Here is a 23,853-nt window from a genome sequence, read left to right on the forward strand (position 1 = left end):
TGGCGCTCTGTGGTGCATTTTGGGAGAATGAGTCTATCACTGAAAGTTCAGTCTTGTGATTCTTGTTTATCTTAATACTGCATCACGCCCTCTCTTATACTCACTGCTCTTATGTTGCTTATATACCATGTAGGAGGACTTACAGTCTCAGTATCACCTGACAGCGACTGACAATTCTTATGTAGAATCCAACCATTACATCATTCCATAAATTGTGAATTGGAATTATTCTCCGGATTACTAGTGATGTCTATCATGATTACTCCCTGGGTCAAATCTATTTGAACTTTTGGTGTAAATGTATATTAGCATGGTGCTGAAGTATTGAGTTAATCTACATCTTACAAAGCAGGCAATTTGAGTATTTGTTTTCATTCTTTATAGACTATTTATCTTCGCACTGCAATTAGACTTTGCTTATAATAATAATAATAATAATAATACATTTTATTTAACAGCGCCTTTCTAATCACTCAAGGTCGATTTACAGACAATAAAAGACAGATACAGGGAACAGAAAAGTAGAAACAGTTAACCCCCCCCCCCCCCCCCCCCAAAAAAAAAGACAGGAACTATGTAACATTTTTACTTATTGATCATTTTGCTTTTACTGCGTTGACACCATTGTGTGTACCCATTTTTAAGGATCTATTGCAGAAATTCTTCTTCCAGAATGTCAATTCACAGGAAAGTGTAATCCCACAAACGAAATACCAAATACACCATGAGGATTCGGTGCAAAAGAAGAATAACAGTGAACACTACCGAGCCTACTATGAGCCTACACCGGACCAGCTGGAGGAAGTTCATGAATGACCTGTGCTCCCCAAAGAGCCAAATGGGTTAAATACAGCGCCTACATACTTTAGCAAATTACTGTATGTGTATGGTTTTGGTAAATATTGAGCAACACACCTTTCACAGCTTTCTAATCTGTAGAACTGTGTAGCATATGGCCTATAGCCTTGTTCGGTGTCCTTTTCAAATATTAGGGCTTCATCTGTGCACTAATGGCTATCTAAATATGTATGTGACTTAAAATTGATGTTACTAAAATAGCATTCATCCATAACTGGAAAAACTGCATGGTCATGAATTGATTGAGCTTTGTAATTTGTACCTTTAAATCCATTGTTATACTGCTCATTTTAGTCTAACATATTGTATATATACTGTATATATATATATATATATATATATATATATGTTTGCAGTAATAGCCATCTGTATATATATATTCATAGTACATAACATATTCACTTGTAAACTATGTTATAGTAACAACCATCTGTGTATTATGTTAATTGTACATATCTGTAAAAATTCTATTTATAGTAATTTCCAACCGAATGTTATATTCAGTACATATCCAGCTGTAAATCTTGATCACAATACTTGTTATCTATATAGTATATTCATAGGACAAATCTAGCTGTAAAATTCTGTTTATAATAGTATTCATCTGCATTTTGTTGCCTTGTACCTGTACCTGTGTAATGACAATAAAGTTGAATCTAACCTAATCTAGTCTAATATCTTCCTAACTTTTTTTTATTTTTACAAATATGTGATTATTTAGTTGATATGGTAGCCTAGTTATGTAGTAATATTGGGTTTCTGTAAATAACATCACAGAGTAGGCCTACGGTCTAGACCTGCTCTTTTATGAAAAGAGCAATGAGAAAACGGTTGTTGTGATTTGGCGCTATATAAATAAAATTGAATTGAATTGAATAATAGCCCACTACACAGAAATATTGAGATACTAAATATGTTGAACATTTACTAGTGTAATCCCTTTTGTAATAGCCTATTCGTATTAGGCTATTTTACTCTTGTGAATGTACATATGTCTAGGATAGTTATTAGGTTAATAAGATAATAATGCTTATTTGTTATCATGAAATGACCATGACGACCACACACAACAAAACATAAATAACAGGCCAACGTTTATTTCCAAAAATCTGATCCATGACGTAAATTTAGTTCAGACAGACGTGAGTAATCGATCTCAGAACTCAGGCAAGGCAGAGCAATGTTTTCATGCCTGCTGACGACCTACGCTCGTTACTCTGCCATGGCGCCCGTTATGTCGCTGACTGAAGAGGGGACGTCATAACATCGTGTTTTTATTCGCTATAGTGAAAGATAGCCTGTCCGTTTCGCTTCTCCCGGTTTGAATTGAATTACCATTATCTCTGAACCCGCCATGACCGTGGAGCAGAATGTCCTCCAGCAGCATTCTCAAAAGGTAAGCTTACAGAAGCTAACTTTGTGGCAAGCTAACTTTAGCCTAATGGTATAGCTAGCTATCTACTTAGTTTTAAAGCTAAAAGTACACTCAGAGATGGCAAACCAGTTTTTGGGCTATTAAGATTAGCATTAAATAGTCCTTTTATTCTAGTTACGGACTGTTGCTAAGGCGCAGTGTGTAAATCGCGAGTAAATGTTTTCAAGTTAGGCCTAACGTTATCTAACGCGTTATCCAACATGAAGCTAGCTGCTAGCCACAGTTAGCTAGCTAACGTTACAGTTAAGCTAAACCTTAGAGTTGTTTGTGTTAGTTGGGCTATGTTAACGTTAAATATAGCTTACAAGTTCATACGTGTTAATGTAGAGGATACCTTTCTTTGTAACACTAGCATACTGGGATAATTATGTCGTCAATTGAAATGCACAAGGCCGAGTGACAGTGGAAGATTTAGCTAGCTAACGTTATGTTAGTGTCAACTTTGTAACGTTAGTATTTAGTTAAATATTGTATTTTGACCGGACGTTTTCCTAAAACCTTTCCACCAACGACACTGTTTGGTATTGATAAATGGATACTGAGTGTTTGAGTGTGGGCAAATGTTTCCTAGGTTACGCATCCCATATCTGGTATCTTTGTTTACAAAGCATGACTAGCGGCGAAGGTAGAAACCCAGCCTTGATGCTTGGCAGGGATTGAGTAGCAAGACAAGTATTATAATGGTTCATAACTGAGAAGGCAGACTATCATGTTACATTTGATCACACCTCTCCCTTTACTAAAGTGCATTTAGGGTCGATTGCGTTGCTTAGGCTTTTAGTGTTGAAAGGATTTAACCATAGTGTCTATGGATGTAACCTCTGCGACCACGATGCCCGGCGTTGCACAACTTTGGTTAGTTATGACGTTTACTCTGCTAACGTTAGTCCAAATGTAAATCAATAATAATTTTGCATAGGAGTGATGGAATCAAATCGGATTGGTCTGAATCACAGGCAAAAATAAATACTTAACCTTTCCGTTGATAACTCAAACTTAAAAGTAGCCGTGTAACACACACCTTATTATGCAGTCTGACCTCTTTTCAAGGGCTGAAATGAAACCATGATTAACAACAATGTCAGTAAAGGCAGGCTAAACATAATCTTATACTGGAATGAGACATTATAGTTCAACAAATAAGTAAACATCTTTGTCAATGCTTTTATACTAAATCATTTTTTAAATTTAATAATAAGTTTAGTGCTGGGCGAAATGGAGAATATCAAATATCACAGCATTTTTTACCAAATACCTCTATATCGATACCGCAACGCTATTGTAGTCTTGACTATTGGTGCTTTCACAAAATATTTACACAATGAGATTTTTGATAAATAAACATCAGTAATGTGGATAGAATGACTAAGTGGGAAAATCAAAAATAGTCTGGTAAATTCAGAAAATGACATCACTTCACTGTAATGCAGCCTTCAAAATCAGGAAACGACACCACTTATGCCATATTACGATATCTAAAATGTAAGACGACATCTAGACTTATGTCACGATATCAATATAATATTGATATATTGCCCAGCTCTAATAATAGTCTATTATGCAAAGCTTTCCAGGAAAAGCTTCCCGGATTTGTTTTGACAATACTTGAGTGTGTGGTGGAATATAGTTATAGTCATTACAGTTGTACTACATAATTAGAGCACTTTATCAGAGCCGGGTGTGGTTTAGGTTTTCGTGGGTGTGTGTGTGTGTGTGTGTGTGTGTGTGTGTGGGTGGGTGGGTATATCTGAGTAACTGCTCCTGTTGTTGACTTGGCCAAGATCTGCCACAGGTGTTACTTTCCTCACACTTCAGTGACCCTGCCATCCTCTGTGCCAACACACTGGCATCCATCAGTCTCTGACAGTGACCAAAACACACTGGCATCTTGATGTTTACTTGTCTCCACTGATTGAAACATGGTCAAATGTAAAGCTTTTATACGTGCACAAATTCAAAATGTACTTCTTGTGACTATAACTTTTAAATCTGCTACGTCCAAAGTGTCAGAGCTTTAGAATATTCAGCTAACACATAAAAGGTTGATAATGAGAGTGCTAAAATAAGTATACAGATTTACACAATAGTAATGTTCTGCCTGTATTCCTCTCTTTCCTTATGTTCACAAACAGCGTTGTTTTTTGCTGTAATGTCTTTTTGTATTCTAAATAGGTGGAAGGCACATGATCTGTCCATTTAGTGCGGAAGAAGAGCCAAATGATGCTCTAAACGGCCACTTTTATGAGAACGTGCACATAGAAATCCAGGGGAAACAGCGCAAGTTGGTAACCACCGTTGTGGTACCCATCACGGCTGCACGATATGAGAAAAATTTGCGATATGCGATAAAGTCGAACATCACGATAACAATCTTATTGCGATAAATAAACAAATACTAAAGTGTATTAAGTGCACATGTTCTGCAATTTTCAGTATTTTTAAATTTAACAAATTGTTGAATTTAAAACAAACAATTTCCAACATTCTGTTATAGCACAAATTGGGGACTTGCTTGGATGTCCAGCCCTCAGGTACAGAACGGCGTCCCTAGAGCTGTCTTCCTTCAGGATACCACAGTAGGACCAATGCGGTTCAAATGTCTTTGACTGAGCTCTCAGTGCTTATTCTTCAACTGTTCAGTTGTTGTTGTTTTTTATTTTCCACAGTTACTAGAGATCAGTTTAATGGTAGCCCCTCTGAGCCAGCATCTATAAATTAATAGAACATGATATTGGTTTGCACATTGCTTTTTGTTCACTGTGTCTGATTATTGAATGTATAATCAATAGGGCTGGGTATCGCCAATGATTTTGCCAATTGATTTGATTCCGATTCACAAGGTCCCAATTCGTGTGTGTGTGTGTGTGTGTGTGTGTGTGTGTGTGTGTGTGTGTGTGTGTGTGTGTGTGTGTGTGTGTGTGCGTGTGCGTGTGCGCGTGCGCGCGTGCGCACATACATACGTGTGTGTAACCATGGTATAAAGGCATATTAGAAGATCAATTTCAGGATTATATTAATCCATATCAAATCACTCAAACAAAGATGAATTTTAATCGGAGAATCGATTAGTATCACCCAGCTCTAATAATAAAGTAAGCTACAGTATATAATTTATATTGTGGCACTGCACATAAAATTTGAGTCATTTATTTCCAACGCACATGGCAATCTAAAAATACTTTCAGTGCAGAATGTTGTGGGTGCATGCATGACTGACGACTCTGTATTCCTTTCATTTATTTAACCTTGCCGTGCCAGGGGAAAGGCTTACACAATCCTCATATGTGATCAACAGTTTTTCTCCCTAAAAACAAAGTACTCTCCAATTAGATTTTTGCCTTCCTGAAATGGAATACAGTTCTCTAGTGGGCTTGATTATAATTATGCACATGGGGTTGTTGATTACTGTTTTTGCATCTAATCTATGAAAAAAATCATATTAAATGAACTGAGCACAGCACAAATGCGTTATTTGTTTGGTGGTGCTGTTTTATAACATGTCACTCCCCCATGCATGGCTGGTTTCCATTGCCTTTTGTGTAGTAACTTCAGCAAGTCCATTAAAAGTGTAAAAAAAAAAAATGTCCATGGTGTAGATGGTGTACAGCGTTGCCATGAATGTGTTATGCAATCTATGATGTGTGAAAACAACCTACAGTAACTGTTCCTAAACCAAAGAAGACCCCTTTGAACTGACACTGTTGGCTGCTGCAGCTGTGACGCTACAGTCAGTGTTCCTCTCTTTTAAGACTTAACACTTCTGCTTTACACACTGACACTAAGTGCATCCCTCCATTATTTGTAGTGCGTATATTCAAGCTTTGCATTGCAGGTTAAGTGTGTGTGGTTAAAACCACGCAGTCCAGCTGGGTTTGACATCAGTATGTCATTAGACTTATGTGAACTCATTAATAGTGAAGAGAATTGACAGCTCCAATTAAATTAAACTATCCTATACAATTAATATAGGTCTGTCCAGAAGGACTACATAATTTATAATTGTTTTATCCTCATCGCAATATCAACTTGCGCAATAAACACATTGCGAAAGGCTGCAACATATCGCAAAAGAAACTCAGAGATCCTTTCTGTTGGTTGAATTTAAATAGCAGTAAACTGCACTTTAAAATATAAACTGTCAATCTTATTTAGTGTTGCCATTGTTATATCTAATTCAATGCTCAATTTGCTCAATAAAGGAATGCTTAAAATTATTTAATTTGTTTTCAATCCAACAAGCAATATGTTGTATTTTAGCAGAATTCTGAAAGCAGCAGAACTTAGAACATTTTATTATCTGTTTATTTATCTCAAGTAATATCGTCATCAGAATTTTCAACAACGTTATCGCATATTTTCCCTTGTATCGTGCAGCCCTATCATCCAGATCACCGCCGTGTAGAGCCAGCATACTTTTTTAAAATTATTATCCAGGCTAGGAAAAATAATTGCTTAGGCCTCAGAGAGCTAATGGCTAGTTTTAATGGAGCTGATACTGATGCGGGATACGGGTCTGCGTTCCTTGAGTCTATTTGGAGGGTAAAGCAGCAGGTTGTCTTCTTTTTTTCCTCTCTGCTATAATCTCTGGATAGTGTTGAGCTAGTGACAGTCAAAAATTGCTTTTATAGAACTATATGATTGTGCTAGATCTTACTCCACCTTTTTCTTTTTTGTCTTTTATTCACCCTGCCGTCACTATTGGTGTAATAGCCTTATGAATAGCTCTAATATTGATTAAGTTGAAATGTTGGCTTCACTCTTACAGTTGTGGTTCCTCCTCTCTTCTTCTCCCTTCAATAGCACCAGCAGACGCTTCTAAACCAGCTAAGGGAGGTCACGGGCACCACAGACGTTCAGCTGCTTCAGCAGGCCCTGCAGGTACACTATGTAACACATGCATTACAAATATATAAACGCACACACACTTTCAGATAATAGCTAATACAGAAACAGTTTCTCTGTTTACAAGCTGTCTTCATATACTCACACAAACACTGCCACACAGCAAAACAGCCACCCTGCTCTCACAGAAGCATCACCACATATTCTTTTTCTTCTTCTTTTTCTTCTTTTATTTCATGTCAATGACATGTGATGCTTTTCTACCTCAAACCCACATTTGACCCATTCATATGAAACTGCTGGTCCATATTAAGCTCTGGGCATCACAGAGTGTGTCTAAGAAGTTCCACACAAGTCACTACTAAGCCATACAGTTACACGGTTTTACATTAGATGCTGTAAATACACACTTTCAGACTTCTTTTTTAAAATAATTTTTAGTTCTTCTTCTAGTTCAGTTGTATTCCTCAACTATTGTTAGCATGAGCTATCCTAAACAGCAACCACATTTTTCAGGTCTCACCAAGAAACCAAGGTTGAAAAATATGTGAAAGCTTAAGCTGAAACAGGGTTCAAGTTCCAGTTAAGTGTTCCTGCAAATTATTTTACTGTGTTTATATTGAACTGACTGCAGGTGAGCAATGGAGACTTGGCGGAGGCTGTTGCGTTCCTGACAGAGAAAAATGCCAAGGTTCCTCAGCAAGATGAGGCGACCTACTACCAGACGTCCCAGGTGGCCAGCGACAGATACATCAGTGTGGGGAGCCAGGCAGACACAAGTGAGCAGCTTATAACATTAGACACAACCAAACGCATAACACAATATCCAAAGTTAAGGTTGCTGGTTCAATCCCCAGACCGACAGGATAATATCTTGGTGGGGAAAGTGGCGCTTGTCCCTTTTTCACTGAGGTGCCCTTGAGCAAGGTCCTTAACCCCAACCATTCCAGTGGAGCTGCTCAGTGGCCAGCAGATCAGACTGGGGTTGTACTGGGCCGCTTCCAGGTGTAAATGTGTAACTGTGTGAATGAGACAGGTCATCGTTGCAAAGGAGAATTTGTTCTCAATGGACTTGCATAAATAAAGTTTAAAAAAGAAAGAAAAAACATATCAGTACTTTCCTGTGAACTGAAATGTCTGATATGGCTCAGTTCAACAGCAGCATCTACATATTACACCTTCTACCATCATGTTAAATAAAGTCATACAAAAGAAATGAAACATCCACTGAGATTTCTCTTAATAATTTGTGATATGTAACATTATTCCAGCATTTATCTTATGGAAAAACTGTAAATATAATAGCAAAAAGAGGAAAACATTTTTTTAAAACAAATGTTACGTGGTCTTTACGATTAGCTAATTGCATTCTTTCAAATCCTGATTTCAATTTGAAAACCATTCAGCCCTAGTTCCTTAAAGAGAATGTGAAAAACTAGAGGGTTTTCCATACTTCCCTAAGTTGACTGAGTATAAACCAAGATAAAATGGGTGTTCATGCAAATCAAATTAACGCTCGTGTGTGTTTTCTTGAATGCAGATGTAATTGACCTGACCGGGGATGATAAAGATGACCTGCAGAGGGCTATCGCCCTCAGCCTGGAGGAGTCCAACCGGGCGTTCAGGGAGACAGGCATCACTGATGAGGAGCAGGCCATTAGCCGGTGGGCTCAGCAGCATTACTCACTAATAGGAAATGTGCCTAGAAATTTCTGACTCAACATCTCACCGAGAAAAAACAAACCAATCCTTGGAAGAAAACTAAAAACACAAGACCCCTATTGTAATCATGTCCCGAGCCGATTCTAAGCATTGGTATTAGGGCCGATCCAAGCATATTTCTTGTGGGTTAAAATACAGCTGATCAAAATCAGATCCTTTTCTTTCTGAACTCTACTGAGTTTTGTCCTCAACTCTGTGAGCTTTTCGCCGCAGATGCAAGTAAAAATTTGAGTGTATGAATGTGAAAAAGGATTTGTTTACACCAGGGATTGACTGTCACCTGTTACAATGACAAACGTCGCCGATGGCAGATCATATCAGCTGTCACTAATTAACATTAATTCTGTGAGTAACTTGATGGCAGGCCAACATTTAGCTGTTGTCGAGTTTATGTGCTCTCTCTGGCCCGGGTCTGTGGTCTGCCAGATCTGTACTCAAGGTTGTTTATGAGGTATGAGAAGCATCAACATGTAACAACATGTAACACCATGCACAACCGCATGTGGACAGTGTTCTCACTGAGCGATACATCTAATACATCACATGATAGTTACATAGTAACAACAAATCATCTTAGTCTTAGAGATAAGTAAACTTTGTTAAAAGAAATGCAGTTTTGAGATGTGAAGATTTCCACACTAGGTTTGATGTTTATTTTGGAATAATGGAATGGAATTAATATTTAAAGTCACCACTTAAACCTCATATTTTTCCTTTCATTCACCGTCCAAGGCATTGCTAATGGTCACTTACCTTGTCATTCATGTAATTCATTTTTTATGTCCTAACAAAGAGAATAAATAATAATAAAATCCTTAGGAATATTATGAATATAACCTTAATATAAAGTACAGTATGACCTGACTGAAGTACAATGGTAAGGAGTCACAATCAGGCAGTTCAATTAAAATAGGGAGGATCGTGACAAGGCTTTGACGTTAAATAATGAGAGGGAAGAAGTTTAAAAATAGCACTTTTAGGAGATACTGTGCGGGAACACCGGCAACAGGGGAGCCGGTAAGTGACAGCACCACCATCGTGAAACCACCTTTAAAAAATCATAAGAAATTGAATTGTACTTAACCCTCTGAGACCGAGACACTCGCCCACGAGTAAAAAAGTACCTCTGATTCATAGTTTAATAACTTTTGAACCATACAAGTGATTTACTTACTTTCGGTTTCGTTTGAATCCTGACGTTTTCGGCTTTACGGAGGTCTTTTCCTCATCTTTCTAGCCTCTACAGGGGATTTTCTATCCAGCCTGGAACTTCAGCCTCTTTGGGCTTTAAATCCATACTGTTATATCCAAGATTGATCCACTTTATATCCATAATTCATCACGTTTTGGCTCAATTTAGCCGCTGAATCGTTCGTATAATCTCTGGTCTCTCTCTCTCTCTGTCTGTCCTGTCAATTTTTCAGGAAGTACATGCCCATATATGGGAGATAAAGTCACTCCTCTTGTATGGAAGGCCAGAGGGGACAAAAATGCCTATAGACTCTATTAAAGGCCAAATGGTGCACTATTTAGACACATATTTGCTTGTATAACATTGCTGGTGTAATCAATGTATCAATCAATGTGTATAAATAAATATGACATTATTATGTTATTATTGGCATAAGTAAATGTCATGAGAGCAAAACGTCTTGACTTTTTTGGAAAAAATGCATGTATTTTGTCAACTGTATAAGTTATGATGATTATTTCTTCACAGTGTGACTCCCAAGACATATGACAAGTGTTTTAGAATGGAAAATGGCTTAGGTTTTACTTATATGTCTGTGATATCAATACATATCTGGAAGATTCATTTATTTATTTATTTATATTAAAGGCCCTGCAACCATTTTTAACATGCAAGTGACCTCACTGCAACCCAAATATTCTAATAGCCCAGTTTGTCCTAAAAAAAATGATGTTCATATCTTGACTGTAGACAACAGGGTTGATATTTTACAAGCTTTTTTATAAAATAAATCCAGACGGAAAATTAAACTGTAAAAATGGCCTCAGGGCCCAGAGGGTTAAAGCAGGTAATTCCACTGCCAGTTAGTGGGTTGAGCTGGACAATGGTGATAAAGTTGGAAAAAAGCATGTCCATTGCCTTTAATCTAAATTGTATTGTGGCATCCTCTTTCTTTCTTTCTTTTTTTCCTTTCTCGCATAGAGTTTTGGAGGCCAGCATTGCAGAGAACAAGGCAAGTCTGAAGCGGACCCACACAGAGGTATGGAGCGACTCACCCAACCCATATGACCGGAAGAGGATAGACACCTGCCCTGTTGGGCTGAAAAATGTTGGCAATACCTGCTGGTTCAGTGCTGTCATACAGGTGGGCATGCACACACACACGCACGCATACGCACACACACGCATTACCCCCTCATGGTCCAAGACCAGGTGTTTGAGGTTGATTTTGCCATTTCTTCTAAGTCTTTGCTCACACCTAGTTTCTTTGTCAATAGGAAACTTAGGAACACACCAGGACATTCAAAGTGCCTTTATATTTGGTTGCATGTAATTGTAAAGATGCACAAATCAATGCTTTAATCTGCTCTAGTTTTCTAGTAGTAATGGATAAGAGAGTAATCTAAATGTTTATGTGCTGGAAAACATGCTGACACTTTAGCCCAGGTGTCACAAAGACTTAATTTCTTATATGCTAGTGATGTCAGTGGTAGACTGTGAGCTGATCTGAAATATGTCAGATGAACACTGGATACACCGTCACATGGTGCCTGGCCCCTGTGTGTAATGAGAAGAAGACACTGCTTGTACCTGACCCCGCTGCACTTAGTGCTAGCACAGAAGTAAACAACTTTTTCTTTTTATAACAAGATATCAAAATCTCGAGAATATCACTTTCATATTCAAAACAGAAATTAAACACCATGACCTGAAGTTAAAGCCGTGAGCGTAAGTGGCTCTTGTAATGGTTGTCCCTGCTGTGAAAGGTTGAACATGCTATCCCCCAATGTGTGCAGTTTTTGTTACATGTAACTTGATCGCACTAAACAAGTTCAATTTTCTGGCGATTAAATGTCCTTTGGCTTTGTTATGTTAAACATTCCATTGTGTGTTTCCTTACTTTCCTCCATCACCTCAGGTTGTTTTCCAGGACTTGTATCACATGATGCAACAAACACTAACATATCATCCCAAGTAATACATAAAGGGGTCAGGTTTGCGTCCTAATTGTGTATAATCTATCTTATTTCTGTTTCATGCACTACAGCTGGCAGAAGCACGTGACAGATTGACTTACATTGGTTGGAATTGCTAGAAGAGAGGTCCTAATGGAATTGCAGAGAGCATAAGCTTTTAAATAAGAAATTTGTTTTAACTAGGGAAAGGGAGGAGCAGTATCTTGCACATATAGGATGTACGTAAAGTAGTGTGAATAATCATACAAAGTTGAAACCTTATAGCAGTTGCTGCAGCTTCCTAGCTTTACAGAGTGGAATACCACACCTTGTAAGAGGTTTAAGGTTTAAAGGTGCAATCTGTAATACTAACAGCTTGTGTTTAAAATAGTTACTGCAGTAAAAATTCAAGCTACTGGAGAGAGTTGTCTCCTCCGCCCCCTCCTCCCCAGACTCGATGTTCACGTTGGTTGGTAGCCAGACATTACTTCACAGCAGTGGAGTAGCTAACATTAGATGCTGGATATGTTGACAGTCGTAAAAGCTCATGCTCACTCAGAGCTCTGTACCCAACTGACAGACACACTTCCTCGGCTTAGAATTACAGTATTCCACAACCTCGCTGTTATTTTGCACCCGACCCAAATACACACTTTATTGGCTTAGAATTACAGCAACAATCGCTAAACACACTACCAACTCACGGTCTTCTCTCGCCAATTTACAGCCCCCTCTCTGGGCTTAAAATGACTCACCACTGTCCGCTACGGCTGTTGAAAAGACTACACGTTGTAAACAGCCTTGGCCTGCTGGCCTGGTCGTCCGGTAACATTAGCAGTTAGCAAGGTTAGCATGGCGGCGTTAGCCAGGACCAATCTGGACCAAGCGCTATATAAGAGCAGTCCATTTACATTTACATTTGTATGCAAGCGAGTAGGGCTGAACAATATTGTGTTTTAGCATCGACATCGCGATGTGCCAGGACGTTGCAGGATGTTGACATAATCCTTTTTTGCTGGTTGATAGAAAAAAAAAAACTTCCACCGTTCTCCTTTTACATGATTATTACCATCCGACCCATCCCCTTTAAGACAGGTAGCCATGTGGGCAGCGTGTGTATGTGACGTTAGTCCAACGGGGTTTGTTATGGGAAGGGAAGCTCTCCGTGTGTAGAAAAGTACCGAAGGCAGCAGCTGCCACTGACACATAGTTTTGATGGGTAGTCAGTGAAGCTACAGCAGTCAGTGCTTTATGTTTGCTGCAAATACAAACTAATTCACCTGATTAATGCAACATTATCACGTCTCCCAGCCATTCCCCCCGCACAAAGCTGCTACCAGCCAGGTTAAAGCTAATATAGTTAGCTTAAAGAAGCAAGCTGAAAGCTGCTACTAGCCAGGCTAAAGCTAATATAGTTATTCTAAAGAAACAAGGGGTCTAACGTCATTTACACTGATTTAATTGTAACTTGGATACACAGTTTGTTGCTAGTGCGTGCAGGTTTGATCAATTTATCAAACTAACGAGCTGGCCCTGCTAGTTGACCACAACCTGACATTTAGAGGAAGCAACATGCAGTCACTGTCATACACTTTAGCCTGGATTGATTATTATATGAATACAATGGTGTAATGCTAGTCAACCAGCGTATTTCTACCTAATTTTCCTCTAGAAAATCACTTCAGAAGAGTAACGTTAGTCACAGCGCTAACTTGCTTTGGTGTTTGTAAAGCATTAAAGTTCAACAAAGAATGGTTCACATAAGAAAAGATTCTTTTTCATTTTTTTCTACGTAGATGCACTCCCCTACAAAATCATCGCCGTAGTCGAGAATGAATTATTATTTCCAAACAGAGCTATTTATGTAATCTTTAAAAAAATATATTGCTATGTATATCACAGGGGGGAAAAAATATCGCAATGAAAGATTTTTTCAATATCGTGCAGGCCTACAAGTGAGGCCTCTCTAAATTAAGACACAAGATTTTACACTGCAGTTAACCACGATTGTCCCCTGACATGAAACAATGTATGTCTTTATCATTGGATGTCACTAACCTGTCTTTATCCCTCTTCAACCTCAAGTCTCTGTTCAACCTGTTGGAGTTCCAGAGGCTGGTGCTCAACTACTCACCACCAGCCCGAGTCCACGACCTGCCTCGCAACCAAAAGGTTAGACCCCTATATTTCTTCCACGGACCTCAACAGAGGTAAATTAAGCTGCAAAAACAAAGTGAGAGTGTGATAATTTCAGTTCAGCGTGTGCAACCTCACATCAGTTGTGTGTATATCCATCTATAGCCTCTCACGGCCAGCTGTGCTTTAGCTCGGAGGGTTTGGAGCTTTGAGCGACCACTCAGCAGCTATGTGAGCGTGCCCTTAGTTCACAGCAACTTAGTGTTTTGCCACTTTATGTAAACTCATTGCTAGTAAGCTCCCAGAATCCCTACCCTCTATGAAATGTTTAATGAAACCCCAGTATTTCTCTTTCAGAACAGAAATGAACATGCAGAAGCCTTGTGTTTTGATTGATCCTGGAGTTTTTAGTGTCTAGCCACAGTCACCATCGCAATGGCAGAGTAGTTTCCAGTAGGGGAAATATGGACGGTCAAAACCATGCTGATGGCTCACCACAGGGTTAGCAGCCTGTCACTAATCTGGCCTAAGCCTCTGCTGTGGAAGTGTAGTTTGGGGCAGTCATCTCTTCATGTCAGTTCCATTGGTTCTAATCACTGACCTTTCACTTCAGCATGATGCAACTGGTAGAGCTTAGAATCTAATCCTTACATCGGCATTCCTGACTTTCTAGCACAGCTCAGTCACGTTACCCCTGTATCATTCTGTCATAAAGCCACTATGGTGATATTGCACAATGTAAAGATGATAACTACGGAAACACCTTGTTTAAAGGGACATGATTCAGTCCATGACCTTTTCCATGCTCTTTAAATGACTTGTCGAGGGTATTTGCTGAGAGTGTTGTACTGATACCAGTAAAATGCTGGTATCGGTACAAGCTAGACCGTGAGTCTATGCACCGATCTGATACTACGTAAGGAAGCCCCCAAAAAATCTACTTTTTAAAGTTGTTTCACCTGGATAAAACCTTTGTTTGCTAACATTAGCTCTCGTACACTCTTCAGTAGTAGACCAAACCAGAATGAATTCTTCTTTACCGCTCTAAAAGAGTAGTCTACAAAGCAAGTTGTGCTGTGCTGCCACCATAGAAGACCGCAAAAGACCCTGAATTGGGACACAGCAGAGACAGTCAGACATGGTTAGCTAGTGGCCGCCACTAGCAACTACTGTTTTTTAGAGCACTTGAAGAAGAAGATTTGTGTTTTGATCTGCTTGCTGAGAGTGTAACCATAGATGCTCTTTCTTAACCGTCTTTTGTGTAACATTAGAGTTTATGTTAGCAAAAATTCAGCAACTTGGCAATATTTTACACCTGAACATTCCACCAATTAACAAGTACAGTACGCAATGCTTCCGTTTTAAGGGGTGGTACTAGTGCCGATTTCAGTTGATATTGCGCTACTGTTTTATACTGGTAATATTTGAAATTTCTTTTAAGCTTACTAAATTGTGGTTGCATGTATTCCTAGATTTATTTGTGTCTTTTTCAGTTAATGACTGTCTGTCAAACTAGATGATAAAACAATGTGTTATAGTATTCATTCTTTGTATGTATAAGGCTGGTGATACTATTATTTTTGTTAATATACTTGTTCATGTTTTACTTTGAGCAGGAACACAGGAACCTTCCCTTCATGCAGGAGCTGCGGAACCTCTTCTCCCTCATGGTGGGCTCCAAGAGGAAATATGTAGATCCGTCACGAGCTGTGGAAATCCTTAAAGACGCCTTCAAGTCCAGTGAGTCGCAGCAGGTAAGCCGCTTTCTGCCATACCGCCTGTGCATAATAACATTAACTTAGTACAGGCAGTGTTCAATGAAGAGAACGTCATTATTGCAAGCAGGTGGGAGGTTATGTTCCTGTTACATAAGGTAAAGTGTACAAACGCAGTTCCTATTTTTTTTTTTTTTACATATTTGCCATCACATGAGTGTTTCAGTTTGGCAGACACAGTCACACCTACAAAATGTGAATAGTTGCTGTAGAAATATCTGCGTCGGTTATTATTCATTCCTCTATAGAAAATAAGCATTTCTCTGCTGTTTGCACATATATTAATACCTTTACCCCCCCCTCTTGTTTCATGGTCGTTCTACTGACTCAGCTCTACTGAGACTCTTAACCTCTCATCTATAACCATTAAGCTTCAAACCCACCCCTCTGAACTTTGCAAAAAAAACATTGACTAGGAATTACATACACATGACATACACATGTCAAATGTACAAAACCGTTATGTTCTTCTCCTTACATAAGCATTCACACTAAGCCAGTGCCTCTGCAGAGGTTAACTGAGGTCAGTCTACTGCCCTCTGTACTCATTAGTCATGTCACTACTCTGTGTATTAGTCAGACGGGCATTGACATGAATTAATGGCTAGCATTGATGTCTTTGAGAGATGGCCTCTTGGCAAGCACGTTCCTTTTGAAGTTTGGCAATCTGCAAAACTCCTCGGCTAAGACGACTCATCTCCCATCCAAAGCTCAGTGTTAATCGGCAGATGATTTTACTGTCTTGCTTGCAGGCGCAGTTAAGTCCTATAGTTTGACTCTGTGACATCAGTGTCCCAAAGGTAGTCTGTGTAATTGGTCCCTTTGTATGTATGTGTGTATTTCTCTCAACAGCAAGATGTGAGCGAGTTCACCCACAAGCTGCTAGACTGGCTGGAGGACGCCTTCCAGATGAAGGCTGAAGAAGACAGGTAACCCCAGCTCTATCCAGAGGTCAATGTTAAAAGAAAGGATGTGCAGTAGACAAATGCTTGTTGGCACCACATTTTGTCATTAACAATTTGTATTTTTTAATAATAATAATAATAATACCCCCCCCCCCCCCCTTAAAAGTGCTCAGTGTGTGTGTGTGTGTGGGCAGAAGAGAGATGTGTAGCAGATGTGTAGATGCAACCAAAGCATTTTTACACAGTGTGTACTACCAAGCAATCAGGAAAGGTTAACACATTGAACATTTTAAATTAAGCAGATTATTATCGTGAGCTTGTTACCCCGTGTGCGCTGATGCACTCATCTGTTGACATTTCCGAATGCCTTCCTACAGTTGCTTAATGAAAGCGGGCTTTCCACACAAACAAATGTACAGTACCTGTGTCATTAGTATCAGACAAAAATTGATTTAGACTGTGTTTAATTATCACCCACCTAGACAAAAATCAAGAATTCAATTTTTAGGAGCCCTCCAGAAAGTTCAGGTACTTTCCCCATTTTCTTAGTCTGACTATCACTAGACCAAGCCAAGCTCAATAGATTTGAGATTGAGCGTTGTTCTGGGGAGTCTATTCTGTATTTTCTCTGCACAAGAGGCGTGACCAACGGGCATAGTTCAAATGACTCTGTATGCAATTGGATAGTCCTTTAACCAATCAGACCAACGCTCCGGGTGACGTAGAAGCGGCAGCGGCATCCACGGGTTTGCTGCGCCTAGGCGTTTGGTGCCCGCTATGTTGAATATAAACAAGAAGCTGCTTGGTTGCTTCTCTATTGTTACTGTGTTGAACCCGCCATTAGCGCGCCAGTTAGATAAGCCAGTTTGTGATTGGTTCCCGCAAAAATTGTGAACAGAAGCAGGAGAATTAAACGTGCAGGTCTCCAGACCAAGCTGCAGGGCGAAATCAAATCGCCGGCAAAGTGGGCGGGGTTTACCCAGTCTACCATTTTCTCGTATAGACATCCAATCTGATAAACAATTTATATCCCATGTCTTCAAACGCTACCACCCTAGCCATTTTACCAACTCAGCTTTTTATGTGTAGGATGGAGGGGGCGCCACATTTTGATGTAGAGAATCAGATGCACATTGTACAAAAGAACTGAATGAAATTCCTTTAAACAACGTAATTGTTTGTTTTGCTTTCAGGGAGGGTGAGAAGCCAAAGAACCCCATGGTGGAGCTTTTCTATGGCCGCTTCCTTGCAGTGGGTGTCCTGGAAGGTGAGATGAGGGGTTAAAGCTACAGCGCACAACGTTTTAATATTAATGAACGTCCATTACATTCAAGCCATTGCCATATGAGTTGATACAAAGCTAATTCAGCCTATCCGCTCCACAACACTCTTTATACATTTCTAAGTATGGCTGTTTACAATTTGTGTAATCTGGCGACTTTTGCACGCAGCAGCTTGAGTAATGGGTTTTATTTCACCGCTGCTGTGGTCCTCAGCAGCGTTCAGCTTTAGAGACAAAGAGGACATACACATTACAAAATAATAATAATTCTTCTGAAGAGTCCATTATTTTTTTAATCCTCTGTGTTTGCACTGCGTGGAAGATGGGCGGGGGTGTTGGGCAATCACCGAAGGCTTGTATCATGTGGACGCGCCAACAGTGTTGTCATTACTTACAATTCCTCTTGGGGGTTACAGAAACTACGCGCTATAGCTTTGAATTCACACCAACAACGAGAGAAAGTGAGGGCTAGCTAGAGAACCCCAGAGAGTTAAAGCGTCAGCATAGTCTGATTGCAGCAGCCAGAAAGCAAGCCAGCCCTTGCCCCTAGTAATGAAAGATGACCTTGTCTTAATGAGATGAGGTCCATGTAAAAGAGGAGAGAGGCTGCATTGATCGCGGAAGACCTTGATGGCTGATTGACATTGCGCTTATTATGCATGACAACACTGGCCCAGAGCCACCAAAAGCTGGGCCAGTGGACTCTGCTGCTCACAAGATGACCTTAATGCCTCATCTACATGTCCGCCAGCAACAGTCAGTCGTTGTTGTGGGGAGGTCTGTGCAGCTGTTTAATGATGAGTGAGTGACTGCTGAACAAGTGCAAATCAGCTCGGATGCAAACGAGTGTGAAACAGCTCATGTTATTGCTTTTTCTCTTCACGCTCTTTGCCTTTCCAACTCTTCTGTCACACTTTGGACCCAATGTATGTGATATTATGTATGTGATGCACTCTCCCTTTCTCTCTCACATGGTGATGACACAGCTTTAAGTAGCTGGTCTGGAAAAAAAGGGGCCACGTCTACTTTTTAAGGTTAACCCTAACCCTTTTTCAGTTAGGTCAGCAATAAGCACTATCAATGCTTATCTGTCTATTGTGCTTTTGTAATTCCATAGGTAAAAAATTTGAAAACACAGAGATGTTTGGGCAGTACCCGCTGCAGGTGAATGGCTTCAAGGATCTCCACGAATGTCTCGAGGCAGCGATGATTGAGGGAGAGATCGAGTCCCTGCACTCAGCGGAGAACTCGGCCAGGTCTGGTCAAGAGGTCAGTATGACAACAGTTAAAACTTGCTGGGGATGTATTAATGGAAATATAGTAAGTTATAAGAAATGAATAAAGTTTGTTTTCATCCTGAATGAAAAGCAGTAGGTGCACTAACAGGAACTAATAGCCTTAAGAGTTAAAAATCAACATTATTTATTAGACACATACATGTCCATTGATATTTCTAAAATGTATTTTCCAACAAATTGTCCATCTCAAGTACAGTCTTTCTTCTGTTAATATGTATCTCAAGCTTTTGAAACATTTTATGCATTAATCCAATGTGATATAAGCATATAGTTTGTGCTCCAAAGAAATGATTTGTTTATTGCACTGTGGCCCAACACCAGGTCAAAGACTTAACTCTTTCACAAAACAATTATCAGTCACCGCCTATCAGTAGTCACACTCAAAACCTAATTAAACATTTTTGATTACGTGGTGGATCCTCTCCAAAGGGTTGACCTCCTTGCCCTCATGTCTTACCTGTGTTGTTATGGTTGTGACCTCTGGTTAGCTGTAGCCTGGCCTTGGAAGTCCTACAGCACTTGGGAGCAACTAATTACCAGGCCAATACACAGATGAGTATGGCACCGAGCTCTCTGGAAAAACCCCAGCCATCCCGAGGGAGGAAGGGAGGGAGCACTAGAGACAGAGCAGGAGTGACACTCCATTCACATCATATAGGAATACAGGGTTTGGTTTATTTGCAGTATGAAAATGCTGGATTGGTTGGGCTATTTGCCTAACCTCCGGTAATTGGTCTCGGACCAATTACAGGAAGTTGGGCAATTATGTACTATAGAAAAAGAAAAAATCATGGGGAAAAAAACAGCTAGAACAAGACAAAATGAGTCGTGGAGGTACGTGGGAAGAGGAGGAGATTAGATATTTAATTTCAATTTGGTCAGACGAAAACATTGCACTACGAGAATGTACATATCTCGCAACTACTGCGCTTGTAGTTGGTGCTGACATTGTTGCTGCTGGTAGTAATACCATAATGACGCAATCGGGATTTGCTCATTCAAATGTTCATTAATACTTCATTTATACGAAAAAGACTACCTGCCAAAAAATGCCAACACACAACATCACACGCACGCCCGTCTACTCACCAATCAAAAGTAGAAGTACGTGGTGACGACACGCCATAGGTATGTCATGGAAAGTTTTTTAGTGCGCTAGCAAAATAAATATGTGAAACCAAAAAGAACGGGATCAAATGTATACAATGTAATTCAACACAAACGTTGGTTCGGACCTTGGTCCAGACTTTTAGGTGTGAAAACGCCCTGAATCTAAGACGATATGGTGTCATATTACCCACCCCTATTCTAAACTACCACCAAGCCCTGCCAAAATCTTTATTCTGACACGATACATAGAATCTCTTTGTAGGTCAACATCCAATTTTTCTTTCAGCACTGGTTCACAGAACTCCCTCCTGTGTTGACCTTTGAACTGTCAAGATTTGAGTTTAACCAAGCACTGGGACGACCAGAGAAGATCCACAACAAGCTTGAGTTCCCCTCTATGCTCTACATGGACAGGTAATAGAAATATTAGCGCTGGGCTTTATTATGGAATCTACAGTATTTGTGTCTGCTGTAAATAACAATTAATCCAAAGTCTCTTTAAGACTGAAGCCTGTGCTGTGCCCTTTGTGTTATTAGGTACATGGACAGGAACAGGGAAATAACCAGGATCAAGAGGGAGGAGATCAGGAGGCTGAAAGAGCATCTGACGCTGCTTCAACAGCGACTGGAGAGGTAGTATTTGTCCAACAACTGTTTATTTAGCCCAGGTCAACACCGCTCTATAGACAGCCATAGAGAGTCACTTCTCACTCTGAGCGTTCCGTCACTTTGCCCTCTATTCTTATTTGTCTCTCCCTTGGCTTCCCTTTATCTCTTTGACACTCTCTACTACTCTGTATTCTCTCTCAGGTATCTGAGTTATGGCTCAGGCCCCAAGAGGTTTCCTCTGGCAGATGTCCTCCAGTATGCAATGGAGTTTGCTTCCAGCAAGCCAGTGTGCACCTCCCCAGTGGAAGACATTGACTCATCAGCTCCTCCCGGTGGCACAACAGGACAACTGCTTCCCCCACCAAGGCAAGTTTCTTAACAGATAGTCGTTTGATGTCACTGTTTTCCTCTTTTCTATCATTTCATGCATTGCTCGTTGAATTGATGAATCCTACCTGAGCAGTTGCACGTTTGTGTCATCAATTTGACAATACATTCAGGGAGGTGTCAGTGAGAGAATAATTTACATTCAGGTTTATATTCTTCTTTGAAAATCTTTGAAACACTTCTTGAGGTGGTTTCTGCTTTAACCACCCAAATAGGATTTAGGTTTTCATTGTTGGTGTTTTTTTTTTAAGCTGCAGAAAGGTTGGTATTGGTGGCATTTTAGGCCTTTATTTGATAGGACAGTTTAGACATGGAACAGGAGAGAGGGGGGGAATGACATGCAGCAAAGGGCCACAGGTCAGATTTGAACCGGATGTGGCAAGGACTGAGCCTCTGTACAAGGGGCGCATGCTTTATTGGGTGAGCTACCCAATTTTTATATTTGTATTTGATATATATTTACATACACACCCTGCAGCACAGCCGAGCAGGACTCCTTGCCTGCCATGGAGACCTCGGGCCCCGCCTCAGGTCTCAGCGCAGCTCCTGCTGTTGCCCAACAGCAGAGAGTACCCATTCATAAGCCCTTCACCCAGTCCCGGCTACCTCCCGACCTCCCAATGCATCCGGCCCCACGCCACATCACTGAAGAAGAGTTGAGGGTGCTCGAGAGCTGCTTACATCGCTGGAGGAGTGAAGTGGGAAATGACACACGTGGTAGGTCTACCTGGCTCCTTTTTGCAACCCTTTATGCTCGTCTCTGTTGTGTAGGACTGGTAACCAAATTCAGTACTTTTTTGTCACAGACCGCATTTCCTCCTTAATATCCAAAAATGCCTCGTCATTCAATACCCAATTTTAATATCTAAGAAGCAAATGTCATTAGTGTCAGTGAGCCAATAAGCATGCAGTATGCTTGTACCAAGATCTAACAATGCAGGTGATTGGCTGTTTAACATTACACGTTGTTGTACTCTTGCATTGCCAGACAATGGCCACACAGCATTCCGGGATAGGAGAAAAACGTGCTCTTGTTTATTGGCATTCGTTTAAACAAATTACAGTTGTCTTGGGTGGCGCTAAACCCCGGGCGGTGCAAAATAGTTTTTACCCTGCAGAGATCTGAGGAGCAGTTAACCGTAATCCTGAGAAATCAGCCGAAGCTTAGAATTTCAACACAAAGAAAGAGTAAGGTGTGGGACATCTGGCCAAAATGCGTGACATTCCACGGAATTTCCAGCAGCACCGGAGTAATCCCGGAAATGGAACATCGTTGAGACAGGCAGGAAAAACTCTGTTACACGCAGACATGGGGCTCACGTAGTAGGAGCTGAAAAAACAAATAACATTTGTACAGTAATCAGGGCTGCACAATTATGGCCAAAATGATAATCACGATTATTTTGATCAAAATTGAGATCACAATTAATAATAATTATTTGTTGATTTTAACCAAAACAAATTTTATTGTCACATATTCTACTTATAACTGCTTTCACATCCATATTGTGCTACATTCCTCTTATGTTGAAGTTGTATGTTGTACATACATATAGCTGCAACAGAGTTTCAGAAAATTATCTGAAATAAATAGCCTAGGATATATTTAAAAAAAAAAATGTGTCTCTGAGAAAGCTCCTTCACTTGTTTATAACAATAACTGATTAAAAGAGCTAGGGAGAGAGGGGGAGTGCGATGGACGTACTCCCAGAGTGACAGCTGACTCATTATGAATGGGTTCAGCACGGGGTCAGCAGAGTTACACGCCCCATGTACATATGAAATGTCTGTATTGTCACTGCGCTGCATTTTTATGAACTATGATATTCTGGCCATGGGCCATCTCTCGCCCAGGTCCAGCAGGCTCCGTCTCACACGCTATTACTCAACAAAATGAAGTTAGTTGCATTCAGTAACTATTTCTGTGCTTTTCGCCGTGGCGGTGTTACCAGCGGAAACACTGGTACAAATACAGGTTTGCCTCTCATGCTTAACAGTATACAGCTGTGTTAATAACAATTAAAACTGGACAAATGTCAGAAGTTTGGATCGCCGCTGTGTCTCCGTGTTGCTGGGAGCAGTGTGTGAGTGAAAGGGGGCGGGGCTGCACAGAGAGGTAGAGGAGAGATACTAACACAAGTACGGCTTTACAGAAGAAATGGGTCACATAACACAAAATTAAACCATATTGATATAACAACATTGCTTCGTTTGTGGAGAGGCAGGGGATGCAAGGACATTAGGTTCTCCGGTGCGACCTAGAGGAAAAATGTTAGTCGCACCCTAGAGCTCTGTGAGCTAACGGACAATAACTGGCACCGACTAGCACTGGTCACTGCTGTTGTCT

The 23,853-nt window shown here is 40.2% G+C and overlaps 1 protein-coding gene across 10 annotated transcripts in view; it reads left to right on the plus strand.

The window, feature by feature from the left end:
* The first annotated feature begins 1,991 nt into the window (after positions 1–1,991).
* Positions 1,992–23,853, plus strand: part of usp25 (ubiquitin specific peptidase 25) — a 37,653-nt gene continuing 15,791 nt past the window's right edge. For 7 of the 10 annotated variants that reach the window (XM_032534596.1, XM_032534600.1, XM_032534602.1 and 4 more), the window contains exons 1-14: positions 1,992–2,254; positions 7,094–7,171; positions 7,770–7,914; positions 8,676–8,799; positions 11,031–11,193; positions 14,090–14,176; positions 15,754–15,894; positions 16,768–16,844; positions 18,014–18,087; positions 19,220–19,371; positions 20,797–20,924; positions 21,048–21,143; positions 21,321–21,485; positions 21,985–22,223. In XM_032534596.1, the coding sequence (XP_032390487.1) occupies positions 2,213–2,254; positions 7,094–7,171; positions 7,770–7,914; positions 8,676–8,799; positions 11,031–11,193; positions 14,090–14,176; positions 15,754–15,894; positions 16,768–16,844; positions 18,014–18,087; positions 19,220–19,371; positions 20,797–20,924; positions 21,048–21,143; positions 21,321–21,485; positions 21,985–22,223 (1,711 nt within the window). In that variant the 5' untranslated portion in view covers positions 1,992–2,212. The remainder of the gene's footprint in view (positions 2,255–7,093; positions 7,172–7,769; positions 7,915–8,675; positions 8,800–11,030; positions 11,194–14,089; positions 14,177–15,753; positions 15,895–16,767; positions 16,845–18,013; positions 18,088–19,219; positions 19,372–20,796; positions 20,925–21,047; positions 21,144–21,320; positions 21,486–21,984; positions 22,224–23,853) is intronic. The other 3 variants (XM_032534599.1, XM_032534606.1, XM_032534597.1) reach the window with 2 other exon arrangements.

Source organism: Etheostoma spectabile, chromosome 13 (genome assembly GCF_008692095.1).
Source record: "Etheostoma spectabile isolate EspeVRDwgs_2016 chromosome 13, UIUC_Espe_1.0, whole genome shotgun sequence".
Lineage (NCBI taxonomy): Eukaryota > Metazoa > Chordata > Actinopteri > Perciformes > Percidae > Etheostoma > Etheostoma spectabile.